This window comes from Cucurbita maxima, unplaced genomic scaffold (assembly GCF_002738345.1).
Source record: "Cucurbita maxima cultivar Rimu unplaced genomic scaffold, Cmax_1.0 Cma_Scf00019, whole genome shotgun sequence".
NCBI classification, from domain to species: Eukaryota; Viridiplantae; Streptophyta; class Magnoliopsida; order Cucurbitales; family Cucurbitaceae; genus Cucurbita; species Cucurbita maxima.
In genome coordinates, this window is record NW_019272035.1 from 2,499,665 (window position 1) to 2,517,427 (window position 17,763).

General features: G+C 34.4%; 2 protein-coding genes and 1 non-coding gene across 4 annotated transcripts in view; 1 reads left to right on the forward strand and 2 right to left on the reverse strand.

Moving 5' to 3' along the window:
• Positions 1 to 1,398: 1,398 nt before the first annotated feature.
• Positions 1,399 to 3,567, reverse strand: LOC111493992. 2 transcript variants are annotated; one of them, XM_023143964.1, is made up of 2 exons: positions 2,452 to 3,567; positions 1,399 to 1,646 (listed from the first exon to the last, which is right to left on the reverse strand). In XM_023143964.1, exons 1-2 carry the CDS (start codon positions 3,465 to 3,467, stop codon positions 1,598 to 1,600), a joined length of 1,065 nt encoding a protein of 354 aa, XP_022999732.1. In that variant the 5' UTR covers positions 3,468 to 3,567; the 3' UTR covers positions 1,399 to 1,597. The 2 variants fall into 2 exon arrangements, with proteins under 2 accessions (XP_022999732.1, XP_022999733.1); XM_023143965.1 differs by lacking the exon at positions 1,399 to 1,646 and adding an exon at positions 1,659 to 1,918.
• A 9,147-nt stretch (positions 3,568 to 12,714) lies between these two features.
• Positions 12,715 to 17,763, forward strand: part of LOC111494035 (probable carboxylesterase 18) — a 7,227-nt gene continuing 2,178 nt past the window's right edge. Inside the window, exon 1 of the mRNA XM_023144023.1 lies at positions 12,715 to 13,348. Coding sequence (XP_022999791.1) covers positions 12,783 to 13,348 — 566 coding nt within the window. The 5' untranslated portion in view covers positions 12,715 to 12,782. The remainder of the gene's footprint in view (positions 13,349 to 17,763) is intronic.
• LOC111494048 lies at positions 17,100 to 17,235 on the reverse strand. Its single transcript, XR_002720113.1, has one exon. It is a non-coding gene; the product is annotated as a small nucleolar RNA Z247 (small nucleolar RNA).

Consider the following 17,763-nt stretch of genomic DNA (forward strand, 5'->3'; position numbering starts at 1 on the left):
TCGAATCTCAAACAAATTTTGACTTGAGATATTTAATCAATAAGATAATTTGAATTTTGCGTTTTCCTAGGTTGATCTTCCATTGTCTTGGAGTTTTACGATATTTTGGATCTAAAAGTCTTGTTCATCAACAAAATTATTAGCTCCAACTCTTATAAACTTCGTATCATTTGAGATGAAATCATTATTGATTTAAAGTGTTGGATCATTTCATAAAGCGTATATGCTTGACATTTCTTAATGTTTTTTTAGGTGACTCACCAACCGACTAAGTAGCTCAACCGTTTGATACTTGGGCTTCCTTTTTCATACTAAGCTTTTGGGCAAATTTGTTTCCTTTAGCAAGAGAAGATTCCTCACATAACAAGGTAATAATCGATTTGTTGTTAGAATGGATCATTATTTCTCCTTTTTTTTATATGTTCTATATGTAGGAAGGAGGTCTCGTGATGATCTTTGACAAGATCACGTGATCCTGATAAGATGGGAGTTTCCATTCTTTGCCCATCAGGAGCCAAGGTGGTTCACCTTCTATGGCATAAACGTCTTGGTCATCCTCCCACATTTGTGTATGTATATGTTCAGATTCGAGCTTACTTGCTTCTAATCTAGACCAAGGTCTTTCAAATGTCATCTCGTTTCATTGTTCTGATTCTCAACAACATTATCCACACTTCCCGATACCATCCAAGTCCCAAGATATCATTGACTTTCATGGTTCACTCATGCATGTTTATTGAGATCCAACCAATGAGTCACTTTTATAGTCAGACATCTTGGACATTCATCCATTCAATCATTATATCGAGGTATGAACCTTCTCGTGCTCATGCCAAGTTATTTCTACCTACCGTACTAGAGAGTGACCCCATATACCAACCTCTAAATCAAGGGCGGGAAGCAATATTGACATACTGTCATGTGGTAACTAACTTAGACCACAGAGTTCAAGGGTAGTTGGGAACTGACACAATGCCTCCCTAGTACATCCAAGGTATTTAAGGCCCGAAAAGAATAGACATGGTTTTGGTGTTTTAAAAAGGAAAGGTTTACCCAAATCAATCATGCCTCCAATTATCCTCGATCATTTCCTCATTCTTATATTAAATATACTAAAAAACCCTCGAACCCTAAACTCCAAACTTCATTATGTTTCGTGTTAGCCTCTCATTTTTTAAGGTAATTATAACAAATTCAAAAAAAAAAAAATCATTAAAACAAAAGTCAAAGTTTCTTTCAATTAAGTATAGGTTTGGATGGTTTTATTTATTTATTTATTATTTTTTAGAGAATTAGTATTTGATCTTGTATACATTTTTCATACAAATAAATAAATTAATAAAAATAAGGAAACAATAAAGGAAGATTTAAAATTAAAAAAAAAAAAGAAAAAAAAAAAGGGAAAAAGCATAAAATATTCTTCCTTATTTAATTTAAATTTCACAGTTTTCTATTTATTACTATAAGTTTCAACTCTAAAACTACCAAAATTGAAAAACAAAAATTCTTCCTTATATATGTTTATATAAAAATAAAAAAAACAAAAATTCTAATAATGATTTGATAAGTAAAAGATAATCAAATCTTTTTTTTTTTTTCAAGCTAACCATTCTCCATCCATGCCTTCAAACTCTCCAATGTCCATGCTGCATCCAACAACAAACATAAATTTAATCAGCAAAAATTAATATTAATTTCAAAATATAAAAAAATTAAAAAATTAAAAAATTAAAACAAATTGGTGGGCCTGACTAAGCCCAACCGTGTGGCCTGTTGAAGAAGAAAGCCCATTGGCTTAGGTGAGTCCATTTTGACCCAGTTTCCCCACATGGGTCAAACTTCACAACTTTGACTCTGAAGTTTTGGGACAGAGCGCCTATTTCCACACAACAAGGTTGAATGGACTTGAGTGTAAAATCTATTATAAATATTTAAATATTAAATTATTTTTTATAATTATTTAAAAAATCATTAATCCCAAAAATAAAATATAAAAAAAATAATCCACTAACCAACACAAATTTTTATTTTTTATTTTTTATATTGGTTCCTATTATCTCATATGTTATTATTTTTTTATTTAAATACAAAATTATAGAAAAAAAAAAAAAATCAAAATTAAAGGCTATATATTTTAAATTATAACTCATTAAATTATTGCTAAATTTGGATGGATAATTGCGGGCATAGGGAAAAAAAAAAAAAACTCAACAATAATATTTTATTGTGAAAAAATAAATAGTTTTAATAAGACTATTAAAAGATAACGTATTCAAACAGTTTCAAACAATTTGATAAAATAAATAAATAATCCAAATCTTCAAAATGAATGTAACAGTGGAAAACAGAGAAGATGATTATGAACAGAGAAGAACTTATGAAATTAAAAAATAATGAAGTAAATAAATAATTTTTAAATAAAAAACAGAGTGTTGTTGTGATGATTCTTACCAAGGTAAAGCAGAGGAAGGATGATCGTCGTGATCATTTGAGCAATAATCATTCAACAATTGTTCTTGAAAACAAGTCTCGTTTCCATTGTTCATCCAATCTGGAAACTCCAGAATCTGATCGAACTGATCTCCAAATCCGAATCCAATTCCTTCTTCTTCCTTTTTTCCGATCTTCATGAATCTCAACCACCACGCTGATTTCACCAAATTCATTTTATCACTCCATTCCATCTCGTGCTTATCTCCTATCGATCTGATCTCCGCCATCTCCTCCTCCCCTACCGCCACGTGCAGCCCTCCGCCGCTACCACCGCCGCTCGTATTCGACTCCGATGTCCAATTCGGTGCTTCCTGGTCCGTCGCAATTGAAAGACTGGGAGAAGAACCCGAACCTGAACCCGAAACCGAAACGCTATTTCCGTTTGAGAACAGATTCATCTCCAAATTGTTGAAATCCTGCAAGTTGAGATTCAGCCCTAGAGTTTGTTCTGGTAATACAATGCTCATGATATTATCCCCTTCCATGGATTGCGAATTCAGAGACCAAATCGGGAACGAACAATTCATCGATGGATCATAATTACTCAAATTCTTCAAATTATAATAATTATTACTATTAGTATTGAAATTAGTTGGCGAATCATAAACTCTATTTCTCTCAATACTCGAGGATTTGAGGATTTTCCTCGGCCTGATCTTCGCTTCTTGAGATCTAGCAGGGGAAGGATCGAGCGGCGTCTGTGGCTGGAGTTGCTGCTCGGCCTTCTTCATAGCCGCCCGGTGATACTTTAGTGCAGTAACAATCTCTCTTCTGGCCTCCGCCATGTTCAACAACCGCTCTTGATACGGCCGACTTGTATGAAGCCGTCGTCGAACTTGCTTTTTGTGAGGTTTGGGGATTTGTTCGGCCATTTTAGAGGGATTGATGGATTCTTTGGTTTTCAAATGCTTGACGAGGGAGCGGATGGAAGCGCCGGAGACGGGAGGTTCTGGATTAGGGTTGGTAGATGCCATTAGATGAAGGAGAAGAGAAGGAGAATCATGGAGAGACGGGAAGTGCAGAAATGGAGCAGAGGATTTGATGGTCTCGGGCAGGGAGGGAGAAGGCTCGTGGGTGATATAAATAGCTAGCCTGGGAACTAGGGGTAGTCTAGGGTTTTACTTTATTTTATTTAGTTTAATTTAAGGGAGAAAATTGAAATAAATAAATAAATAAATAAATAAAAAGGAATAAGAATAATATTTTGGAGTTTTTCCTTTTTTGGAAATTTACTTTTATTAACAAGCTGCGAACTGGGAGGACGGGTTTCGTGTGGACTCACATCAGTATATATATATTTATTTATTTATTATTATTTTCCTAAATTAATAAAAATAACATTGATTTTTTTTATTATTTTAAAAGTTCCAATAATACTCTTAATAAATTAAATAACTTTCTTGTAAAAAATATATATTTACCTAATAACTAAAATCTCATTTAAATTTATTTTTAATTTTTATAATATAATCTTAAAAACAAGGTAGGGTAAATTTAGGTTGTTACACTATTTTGAGTTGATCTGGTTGACCCAACTAAAAAACTGTCAACTCCATCAAAATTTTTGTTTTTCAAAAGTTCAACCCAGTCCAAACAAAAAAAATCTGACTCGTTCTAAAGCCGGATGGTCTGAGTTGGTCAAGTTTGGACAAACACCCCCCAAAGAATGTCGGTTGCATTAGTGGTTGATATAAAGAAATACATACTGCAAAGGGCTTGAATCTCGGTAAAAAGAACTTAAAGAATTTCTATTAAGTTCGGTTTCGTGCTCTTTGTGATAATAATGAAAATAGTTTTCGAGTAAAAGAGCTAGAACTGCTATAGTAGTAACCCTAGTTTTATTATATGATAGGACTATTATTATATGTATGTCATGGATGTATTCATCAAACTAAATAAATAAAATAATAATAATTTTAATGAAACTCGTGAACTAACTCAATTTATAAAATTTTCATTTATTTAAACTCAAGTCGACCCAAATAAGTTCATTGGATTGTTTCTTAATCATAGCATACCCACCTTTCAACTTAATTGTTTCTCAATCTACAGAGGCGCCAATCAACCAAGCAGCTAAACTGTGAATGTTTGATTAATCCACCACACCTAAATGGTGTGAAAGTTATCTTATTTATAATCAAATGAATTACAAGGATATGGAAATAGTAATAAATGGAAATAACAATAAATAAAAAGATACGATAATAAAGCAAATATCTAATATTTGCCTTATAATAAAATATCAAATATAATATATATGGTAAACAATAATTTATTACTAAATATCCTTAACACCCCACCGCAAGCTAAGCGTCGGATTTAAACGAACGTGAAGCTTGAATCTGAAAAATTCAAAGAGGTTGAGAAACACTTTTCATGAAGATGCTAACAACCCGGTTCTTGGCCATCAAAAATTTGCAGAGGGATCGCCGCTCAGCGGCGATGCTGCCTTGGCTTCGGCGAGAATATGTCTAACCCATGAAGAGGGATTGTCGCTTAGCGACGATGCTGCCTTGGCTCTGGTGAGAATATTTCTAACCCCAAGAAGTAGAAGGGGAAACCTAGAGCAAGGGACAAAGACAATGTTGAAGCCAGAAGAGTCGCCACATTGGGCAAAGGAGCCAATTTTGGCGAGAAGGGCAGTCGGAAGAGTCGCCTCATCGGGCGAAGAAGCCAATTTTGGCAGGAAGGGCGGCGGCAACTTGGTTGGCGAATAGGCCAGTGCGGCACCCAGATTCCGAAGGTAAATCTCTGCAAAAGGTTGATAAGTTTAGGTTAGGGTTTATGTGAAGGATGAAGGTTGATTGGGAAGAAAATGAGAGAGACTATATTGGCAAGGGGAAAACCGATTGGGTTGGAAAAGGTGAGGTTATATGTACAGAGTATGACGAAAGGTGATTTGGAGGTCAATAGGGTGGAGCCGAAGAGTAATCAATCGGCTCCGACTACGGCAGCCATGAAGACTGCCCCTGCGGCGTCAAAACCAGCAGGGGTGGTGGAGAAGAAGATTAGAGGATTCAAAAGCCATTGAAAAGAAAGGATCGGGGTTGTTAAACCGAGAGGGCTCTGATACCATGTGAATGTTTGATTAATCCACCACACCTAAATGGTGTGAAAGTTATCTTATTTATAATCAAATGAATTACAAGGATATGGAAATAGTAATAAATGGAAATAACAATAAATAAAAAGATACGATAATAAAGCAAATATCTAATATTTGCCTTATAATAAAATATCAAATATAATATATATGGTAAACAATAATTTATTACTAAATATCCTTAACACCTTATAATAAAATATCAAATATAATATATATGGTAAACAATAATTTATTACTAAATATCCTTAACATAAACAATGATCGATTTCTTTAACAAAGTACGTAATGACAACAAGGGAGACAAGGGTGCGATTGTATTGTATAAAAGAGAAATCCAATGATCGAGTGAATGTGCAATGGCAAGAATCTTTCCTTTAGAGTCGAATAAATATTATTCATTAAACCCTAAACTCTACCGTTGATGAAATCATATTCCGAACAGTAAACATATAGGTCAACGACATTACTCCCTCGACCCAACGAGTTCAAATACTCATCCATACAGTAAATTTGAAGAACCCCACACTTCAGATCTTATAATCACTCTAATAATTTCTCTTTCGTACATTTAACAATACAAAACTATCAATCCATACATCAACGTCGAACAAAACGGGACCCAGAAGGAATACATCATCTACATCACATCCCTTTACTATTATTATTATTATTTTTTTAATTTATAAAATAAATAAAATGAAATGATTGGAGTGTGTATATTTGAAACAGTGAACTTGGCCCCCTCTTCACCACACAGCTCCCCCATACCGATTTCTCTCTCTTTTTCCATTGCTTTTTGCATTCGTGTGCCACAATCTTTTTTATTTTTATTTTATTTTTTGTGTTATTTATCATGAGAGTAAAAGGGAAATAAATATTATTTTCTTTTTAAATAAGATTCTAAATTTATAATTAAAGAATACTCTCTTCATGTCCATTAACATGAAGTCTTTCAAAAATCCCAAAACAAAGCTACGAGAATTTATGCTCCATACATAGAGACATAAAATGGTCCCAAACAATTATTGGTGGGGTTTGGGTTTGTCATGATTTTGATGCGCATAACCGGCTACCGGCAATTGGGGTCTCAGGTTACTGTTAAACCTGTTAGTCTCCAATATATTTCAGGGTCCAATTGGAGTCTGCCAGATGGTTTCTATTCCTTTTTCCTATTTCCTAGTTATTTTTTATTTTTATTAAATTAATAAAAATATTCATAAATTTTATATTTTTTTCTTTAACAAATTTTAATATTTTAATAATATCCATGAATATAAATCAAAAATACATTTTAATTATTTTTTTTAAAAAAAAATAAAATATTTGTACGGATTAAAAAATACCAATAAAATATATGAATGAAAATTACTCTCAAAATTTCATTATACTTATTTTTTAAGTTTTTAAAATTTTTTAAAAGTATTAATAAAAATTTTAATAATAAGATTAATAAAAAAAATTTAAAAGTATTAATAAAAAAGTATTAAAATGTCGAGAAAGAAACGTAAATCATAAAAGTCGGGTTGCGTTAGATTTTCTTTTTCGATTTGTGTTGGGATAAATTTTTGAAAAATCGAAAAGTTTTTTTCCGATCAACTTGACCGACTCGAAAATAAGATTATAACTCAATCTTAACATATTTTTAAAATTATTATGAAAATTAAGAATATCTGACATTGTAACCGTATGAGTGATGTATTGTATGATTATTTATTATTCTAACGTTTTTGTAATATTTTAATTATTAATATAACATGTCATTAATAAATTTGGAAGGGAGAGGGGGATGAAGACGACCAGAATTCGACATGTCGGATAAAAAAACAGTAAAAAAAACAAAAATAATCCAAAACAGGAATCAACACAAAATGTGAAGAAGGAGAATTATATAAATCACCGACCGTTCGTTGGTTGTCGTTTTGGGCAAACACAAATCCAAATCAGACATAGACCAAAAATTTTCAACAATATGTTTATATTTTTTATTATCAATATTAACGATTTAGTGTATTTTCTTGACATTTTTATTATATTTTATCTAAAAATTCATATTATTTTCAAATTAATAAACGTATAAAAATATTATTACAAATTTTAAAAAATTTTGGTCTTTTTTTTCTTTAATTATTATTATTCTAAAGTTTTAGTTTTTATTTGACTATCTAAAGGTTGATTTTACCCTTATTTGAATTTTAAAATATTACAATTTTAACCTTAAAATTTTAAAATTTAATTTTTATTTCGATCTCTAAATTTTTAGATTTTATAATAAATATATACCAACATCGATAAAAATATTAAAATTTACAAATATTTAAAATTTTGATTCAAAAAAACTTCGAATTTTATAGTTTCTAACCCATCATGTATCGTCGTTATCCTCACGATTTTCAAACATGTATGTTAGGGAGAGATTTTCACATCTTTATAAAAAAAGGTTCGTTCCCCTCTCCAACACGTATCAACTCAATCTCACATCTAACAGATATTATCCGTTTTAATTATCATTTTTAGCATCGCAATCACAATTTTAAATCAAGAGAGTTTCTCGAGATGTGATATATGAAAAGTAGAAGGACTAAACGTAAATAAAGTGAAAGTTGAGGGGGCAAAAAGTAAATATAAAATAAAAATTTAAAAAAAAAAAATCTCTCTCATGTGTTAAGAGATAATAGGAAGAGACAAAGGCAACCTCCAAATGGAACCAATCAGAGCTCCCCCAGCTGCGGCGTTGCCTTTTCTCTTAAGAAATATTATTTTATTCATAAATTAATTCAATTGGATATTCCTTTCTTTTCCACCAATCATTTTTTTTCTTTTTTTTCTTTTTTTTTTCTTTTTTCTTTTTTGGGTTTCCAATTAATTCCCACTTAATAACACCACACCACTCCTTTGGCGGCAATCCCTAATTAATTACCTTTAATTTTTAAAATACACACAAATTTATATTTTATTTCAGTTTAAAACTACTTTTAATTTTTTTTTAATTCAAAAATACTTTTATCCTCCATTTTTAATTTTTAATATATATATATATATATATATATATATTAAAGGTAATTAAATATTTGTGCATTTTTTAATTATTGCATTCACTTTTCAACAATCACGGGTCAAGCAAGTGGGCCGTTGGATTCTTAGGCAATTGTCACGTCAGATATGATTTTCCAAATAATTAAATAAGAAATTATCTAAAAAAAATAACGATAAATTTACTATTTAAAATATATAAATGGATAGAGATACAGTAAATAGAATTATAATATTATTAATGATTAAAAAAAAAGTAAATTGTTTATTTTTGGATATAGTAGTTTTACAGTAATTAATTTTACTGCTGGTAATTAATTTTTAAACTATTTGTATTTAATAACTCAACTACTTGTACACGACATCAATTTTGGGTGTTTTGATATCGTGAAAGTTTAATTATGACCTATTTTGTTTCTTTTTAAATTATTACCAAAATAATAATTTTAAAAACTGATTTAATTTTAGGAGTGATGCTCACCAGCTTAATTTTAAAATAATAATAATAATATTAATAAGTAAAAGAGAAAATATTAAAATTTACTTCAACTTACCTAAGTTATACCAATTTTTTTCATAATTTTTAAATTTTATTGAATTATATTTTTAAATTTGGTAAATAAAAATGTGACAATTTTAATATAATTTAATTAAAAATTGTTCTATTATTGAACAATAAACTAAAAATTTATGAATTTTGATGAAATTACAAAAGTTTTATTATTATTATTATTATTATTATTATTATCAGAAACAAAGTATATATGAAATTAAAAATAAAATAAAATAAAATAAAAAGTAAAGGAAAATTATGGTGGTGGGGGTGGTTCGGTGGGATGGAGGCTGAGAGTAAATTCAAGGGTTAGTTATCCTGAACTTTGAAAGCCAGGGGGCGGGGCGGTGGGACCGCTGACGAACCTGAACATGAGGGGTCCTAATCATAGGGGCAATTTGGGGACTTTAGTTTTTTTTTTTTTTTTTAAATTTTGGGGGCCGTTTGCCACGTGGAGTGAACTTTACGGGTCCATTGAAGTGGCGGACTCCACGTGGCCTGCCAGAGATACCGACAAGATATCGCCACATACGTTTCACTGGGCCCCACCTGCAACCTCCCCGCCGAAATCCAAAAGCCTGCCCCTGCCCCTGCCCCTGCCCGCTCCCCCCATCCATTCTCTCCCCTTCACCCTTCTATTACTATTCTTTTCCTCTCTTTTTAATTGCCTTTCTTTCTTTCAACCAAATTAACTTTAATTTCATTTATTTTTATTATTATTCATTTTTCTATCTTGGTACGAACACATGTCTTTTCAGTATGTCTCATTATACATTCTAAATTTTCGGAGACAATCACATTCTCTATTTGTAGCTTCGAACATCGAATATTATCCCCTAGAAACCAACATAAATTCTCTCGATATGTTTTATCCTCACTCACATGCTTCCTGTAAAAACATAGGATTATTTCACGTTAAACACACTTAATTCTCTGAAAAAAAAATTAAAACGTAAGGGCATAGCTAGCGACATAGGAGCTGATTCAGTATCAGGGAGAGTCGAGACTATGCAAAGGGCAACGACCCTCTCCCTATCAGTTGGAAACATGGAGATACCTTGACTATCACCTTCAATGCCTACTTGGGGAGAATTCGAAATTCTCGAAATTCTCGAATTTCTGACCTAGCAATCCCAGTCATTCTCCTGAGTTTCTAAACAGGAAGAACACGGGACGATACATGGGGATAAGTAGTAATTTCAGTTATTTTGAACATTTCTCAGCCATTCTACGAATAAGATCACTCTCATTCAGATATGATCTTGTTTCATTATATACCTCTTAAACCAAACGTCACACCCCAACTTAACTTTTCACCTCTACGAACAGTAAATTTTCCATAAATGAATAAAAAATCTCGTTTCATTTTAAAAGATCAATGATTAAATGCATTCACTCGTAAAAGCATTTAAGGTGATAAACCGAGAGGTCACTTTCAGTTATTAGTGGGCGGGCGTGGATGCCTCCAAAAGCTCCCAACTTGAAGGCCATTCCTCTGTTTCTAGAAAATGACTCACAAAATGGCATTTATAAGATAACAAACTTCCAACTCTCCTTCCAATAGTCACCAATCACATTATTCAACCAAAATTCATATGTCACATTAATAATTACATTAATTTTTTTTAAATAAATACCAATATTCCACGTCATTTTCTTTTTTAAAAATTGCTTTATTTAATAAAATAAAATAATTTTCTCATATTAAATTATTAAATAAAACCATAATAACTAACCATAAATAGAGTGAAATTATAAAGCAAGTATCCCACTTGTAATATATTGTCACCACCATTACATTTAATTTGGTTATGATGTATTTTTGTTCCAAATTCATAGTAACAACATAAATATATAAAATAAAATATTTCGACAAACAGGTTGAGTTGGATTGGATTAAAATTTTTTTTAAACCGACTCGAAAGTTCGAGTTGATTGAGTTAGTAACTCGAGCAACTTGAATAGTCTTCACAACCCAATAACTAAGTTGGGTTGTCGGGTATTTTTTTTAAATTATTTAAAAAACATATTCACGAGTCACAATGCATTACTAACATTGGTTATAAACGCCCAATATTTTTAATTTTTATCATAATCTTAAAAGTATGATAAGGTTAAGTTGGGCTGTAAGATATTTTTGGATTGGTCGGGTTGACCCGACAAAAAACAATGTCAACCCTGAATCGACCCAATATCCAACTTAACCTTGGTCAACCTTGGTCAACCTTAAAGCCTAGTTTTTATGGGCCGAAAAGTACTCACTTCCAATGGCCCAATTAGTTTTATGGGCTGACAGCCCAATTTCTATAACTTGGAAGCTTGATTTTTTATTTATATTTTTGTAACTTAAAACATTTTCTCAAATTAATTTAATAATAATTTTTTATTTTTATTTTGTTTCAACTAATAATGGTATTTAGCCCACTTGAGCCTACTTAATTTGGAAATACACTAATAATTTCTTTTAATGGTTATAAATTAAAACCATTAACGTATTTAGTATAGGGTCAATGTGTATGAAACTGATACCACACACGAACCAAAATGGCACTTACTCGACGGGCTTAGTGATTAAGATGGTTGTATGAGCTTGGTGGATTTAGTGTATACGAAAGTGGTGCATATAGAACTATGTGTATGAAGTGGTACACATCCCAAATGTAAGAAAGAGCTCGAATCTAAAGGCTATAATTTTAGATCATACTAAGACTAAATGTCATGATTCATGTTGCATGTGATTTCATTTTTTGAACTTAGGTTAAACGGAGGAAGCTACCAGACAAGCTTTCTATGGCCTTATTTGGGTCGTCGATTCTCAAAGTTCATCTCTTTTGAGCTTATATTTCTCATAAGGTTCGTTCTCAAAGTTTTAAGTTTTATTGGTTAGACGTTCTACTAGTCCCTTTCATCATCGACAGCAGCAACAACAACTTATATTTCATAGGTTCTCAATGTATGGATCTGATGTCGGTTTCAATCCATAGTTCTCATCACTCTATTTTTTTGACATTGTTCTTAGATTCTCCAGTAGGGTTTGGTTGACGTCTCTCTAATAGGCCCCATAACATAAATATCACAAATGTGGTTGCGACTCTCAATCTAGCCAACACTCATCTACCTATGGGGTCCCTTGCTCCAACCCGAATAAGATTATGATTAAAAATGGTTGGAGACACACTAAACCACCCACAAGACGCTCATAAAACTCTAATACTAGCGAGTTCTAAAATGCTAGTGGACCCTCGACAATCAAGTTGAGTTCATGATTAGGGGTTAGTGTGCTTAGTGGGTCAGGTTGGGTTTGGGTTCAGTGTGCTTAAGGTCGGTTTGACCCAACCCGAATAAAAAATATATATAAAAAATTTAGGGTTATATTAATTTAGATTTTAAAGTTGTATTTAGCAAAAAAAAAAATATATTTTTTTAATATATTAAACAAATTAAGAAAATAGAAGGGGGCATTATTGGACGGAACCTAACTTACTTTATATACAGATAATAAATAAATGCCTATTTACTTATTTATAATTAATCATCGCCTTTTTTTTTATTCTAATCCTCGTCTTCTCCACTAACTCAAGCGAACTCGCTGGAGCGGAAATGTCCGACGCTCTTTCAGCCCTCCGCCTCCCATGGAAGGTGAAGATGATGTTGACTGCCATTGCCGTCGGCACCGACATCTGCTGTCGTCGAGATGTCTCGGTTAATCGATTTCTCGCTAACCTCATGGATTTCAAGTCTCCTCCACTGAAGAAACCAAAGAATGGCGTCAAAAGCTTCGATGTCACTGTCGATGTTTCTCGAAACCTCTGGTTCCGTCTCTACGCTCCGACCTCTGAATCGATGTCCGAATCGCTGCCGTTAATCTTCTATTTCCACGGCGGCGGATTCGTGTATATGGCTCCTGATTCCAAACTCCTCGACGATTTCTGCCAGTCGCTTGCTCGAGAAATCCACGCCGTAGTCATCTCTGTGAACTACCGCCTCGCTCCGGAGCATCATTGTCCTTGCCAATACGAAGATAGCTTCGATGTTCTGAAATTCATCGACGGTGACGGTTCTTCGTTTGAAGGATTACCGGCAAACGTAGATCTGAAACGGTGCTTCGTTGCAGGCGACAGCGCTGGTGGAAACATCGCTCATCACATGATTTTGAAATCTGGAGATCACGGTATCAAGTTTATGCAAAACTGTGCCTCACACTATTGAGGACATATTCTATTTATATTGGCAAAAGATTAACTAATAGATCCGATTTCATAGGAAACTAACGAAGTAAGCCTATTCTTATGGCATGACTAACTTCAAGCTATTCTAATGGATTGACCAATTCTAACAGTCCCCTTCAATCCCAACAAGTCTTGTACATGTTGAGATTGTTACAATGTGTAGTAAAAGGAGTTTTAGACAGTGGTTTTGTCAGGATATCAGCTACTTGATCACTTGATGAAATGAACCGAACTTCCATTGCTTTACGTGCTACTTGTTCTCGAACAAAATGAAAATCAACTTCAATATGTTTCGTTCTAGCATGAAATACTGGATTTGAAGTTAAATATGTAGCTCCGAGGTTGTCACACCAGAGGCGAGGAGCCTTTGATTGATACACGCCCAGTTCCTTCAGTAATGACTTGATCCAAATCATTTCTGCAGTAAGATTCGCAATGGCCTTGTATTCTGCTTCGGTGCTTGATCTTGACACTGTAGCCTGTTTTCTGGAACTCCATGAGATTAGATTTGCTCCAAGAAATACAGCAAAGCCGCTAGTTGAACGTCGATCATCGGGACAACCAGCCCAATCAGCATCAGAAAACCCCGACAACATCATGGTTGATTTCTGAATTTTCACTCCTAATGCTAGTGTGCCTTTAACATAACGAAGAATTCTCTTCACAGCACCCCAATGAGCATCAGTAGGTGTATGAAGATATTGACACACTTTATTGACAGCAAATGCCAAATCAGGCCTAGTCATTGTCAAATATTGTAGTGCTCCCACTGTACTTCTGTATTTGAATTGTTCTTCAGCTGATAAGGGTATTCCTTGTTCTCTGAATAATTTTTCAGCAGAACCCATTGGTGTAGACATAGGTTTGCATTTTTCCATGTTTACTCTTTTCAACAAATCTAAAGCATATCGTCTCTGTGACAGTATGATACCATCTCGTGTTTTCTTGACTTCAATACCCAGAAAATACTCAAGATCACCCAAATCTTTTACTGCAAAATCTATTTTCAATTTCTGAATCAACCTTTCGGTTGCTTGATCAGAGGAGCTCACAATAATTATATCATCAACATAGATGAGCATATAGATAGTTATCTCTCTGTTTTTGAGAATAAAAAGAGATGAATCAGCTACTGAAGCCTTGAAGCCTAACTCAATAAGTTTTCCAGTCAACCTTGAATGCCAAGCTTTTGGGGCTTGTTTCAGGCCATAAAGGGCTTTCTTGAGCTTGCATATGTAATTCTTTGGTTTGGCTGAGTCTTGAAATCCTGGTGGTTGTCGCATGTACACTTCCTCTTTCAGAATTCCATGCAAAAATGCATTTTGGATATCAACTTGTCTCATATTCCAGCCCTTGGTTACTGCTAGCGAAAGAATGACCCTGATTGTTGACGGTTTGATCACAGGGCTAAAAGTATCAGTGTAATCAACACCAAATCTTTGCTTGAATCCTTTGGCAACTAATCTTGCTTTTAATCTTTCAACTGACCCATCTGCTTTTCTTTTCACTTTATACACCCATTTACTATCAATGAGATTTATTCCAGGTTTGGGTGGAACTAGATCCCAAGTGGCATTTCGTTTTAGCGCTGAGAGCTCATCATTCATTGCTTCTCTCCATCTTGGATGTTGCATGGCTTCCTGCAGGTTTCGAGGTTCAGTAGCAGTCTCTATGATCGGAGTTGTGATAGTTACAGCGCTTGCGAATTTTCTTGAGGTTTCTGAATATCTGATAGTTCCATCAGTGAATTGTTTAGCTTGTACAATGTTATTTCTCAACCTTGTTCGCATTGGATGTTGACTAGCTGCTTCAGTTGGTTGATCAGACACATGTTCATGAGTTTGGTTTTGAGCATTGATCGAACTGCTCTCAGCTTCATATTCTGCAATTTCCTCTGAACTTCTTGTATTATCTGCAGAAGATAAGCTGACACCAGACAAGTTGTCACTAGCAATATTATCAGTTTGACCATCATTCATATGGGAATTACTAACAACTGGTTCAATATCTGTAAGAGCATTTTCAGTGTAAAAACTAGCAAGTTTGGCTAAGGCTGGAAGTAGAACAGGATGATGTGGATTTGTGGTTTTGTTTGGTGGCTTAGATTCTTCAAAAGGAAAAATATTTTCATCGAAAACCACGTCTCTAGAGATGTAAATACGTCCTGTACTTCTATTTAAGCATTTATATCCCTTATGAGAAGAACTATAACCCAAGAATATACATCTAGTAGTTCTGAAACTCAGTTTCTTGTTGTTGTAAGGCCTTAAATTAGGCCAGCAAGCACAGCCAAACACCCTAAGCATGGAGTAGTCTGGACTTTTACCAAACAATTTATGAAGTGGTGTGTCTTGTTGTATGGTTCGGCTGGGCATTCTATTTATAAGAAAGCAAGCTGTGTTGAAAGCTTCATCCCAGTAGGATAGAGGCATGTTGGCTTGAGCGAGTAAAGCAAGGCCAGTTTCTACAATGTGTCTGTGTTTTCTTTCGACTAACCCATTCTGCTGGTGTGTGTGAGGACAGGAGATATGATGTTCAATGCCTGTGGATTTGAAATAATTGTGTAACCGATGGTATTCACCCCCCCAATCTGATTGGACGGAGCGAATTTTGGTATTTAGCATAGTTTCAACATGTTTTTGAAATTGAAGGAACACAGACTCAACATCAGATTTGCATCTCAGAAAGTAAATCCAAACATAACGACTAAAATCATCAACAAAGGAAACATAATATTTGGAATTATTTACTGACGCAATGGATGGACCCCATACATCAGTGTGAATTAATTGAAGGGGTGCTGTAGATACATGCTGAGAAGAACCAAATGGCAATTGATGTGCTTTCCCTAATTGACAAGCATTACAAATTGAGGAAGAGGGAATATTAGTATCTATAGCTAAATTATTATCTTGTAGAATTCTAATGGTAATTGGAGATGCAGGGTGCCCTAGCCTTCTGTGCCATTGTTCTTTCGAAAGTTTGGCTGTCAGCAAGGCTTGACTGAAATTATGCGGTAGAACGTATAGGCCATTCTTACATCTACCGTGGAGCAGGAGTTTTTTCGTGACTCGGTCCTTAACCAAAAAATAGTTTGGGTGAAATTCTACAACAGCATTATTATCAGATGCTAGTCTTTGTACTGAAATTAGGTGCTTATTGATTTTAGGAGCATATAGGATATGTTTCAGAACAAGAGATGAACCAGAAATTAATGAATTCCCAATATGAGAGATAGACAAACCTGCGCCATTTGCAACCTGAATTTGGTCGGTGCCAGTGTAGCGTTCTCTGGTGGTAAGCCTCTCTAGGTCATTGGTGATATGATCTGTGGCTCCAGTGTCAACATACCAGTTTGTGTCACTAGTGTATCCACTTGTTGCCAAAGCTGCTTGTTTGAGATTATTTTCGGCTTGATATGCCTGATCAAATCTGTGCCAGCATTGCAAAGCATCGTGATTGGGCTTACCACAAATCTGACAGACAATGCCTGAGCTGCTTTGTGTCTTTGATGGTTGACGTCCAGGATTGTTCACAGTACGCCTTGATTGTCCATGACCACTATTTAACTGACGACTACGACCGCGACTACCTCGACCTCCATTGGCACCTCCACGAATGGATATCCTATTGACATTGTTAGCAGATGAAAGTTGCTCAAATGTACCCTTACGCAAGTGCCGCATCTCATAGCTCAGCATGTGAGCATACACGTCGCTGACAGTGTATACATCTGTTCTGGTTGTAATGCTTGTGACTAGAGGATCATAATCTGGACCAAGTCCTTGCAGCATGTAGGCGATGAGTTCTTCATCCTCTATTCGCTTGCCAATGGCAGCAAGTGTATCACCAAGATGTTTTACTTTACGAAAGTAGTCAGCAATTGTCATGTCCTTTTTCTGGATAGTAGAGAGTTCCATACGGATCTGCATTGCTCTTGCTCGAGATGTGGAAGCAAATTGTCGCTCCAGCGTAATCCAGGCTTCTCGTGCAGTGGTGATTCCAACCATCGTGCTGAGAACCTCCTCAGTGACTGATGAGTTGATGAGGCTGAGTACCAGCTGGTCCTGGGGGTACCAGACTGTGAACTCAGGGTTGATGATAATTTTGCGATTCCCTGTTTCTTCACTTGGTTCAACGGCGATCGTCTGGCTTGGTGCAGGCATGGATCCATCCACAAAACCAACAAGGTTTTGGCTACGCAAGTAGGGAAGGATTTGGGTAGACCACAGTAGATAATTTTCTTGTGTAAGCTTAACACTAATCACCTGACTGATCGACGGAGAAGACATTGTGTTGATTGGGATTGACATGTTTAACAGCAGAGGCTATGGATCTCGTGGATCTTATTT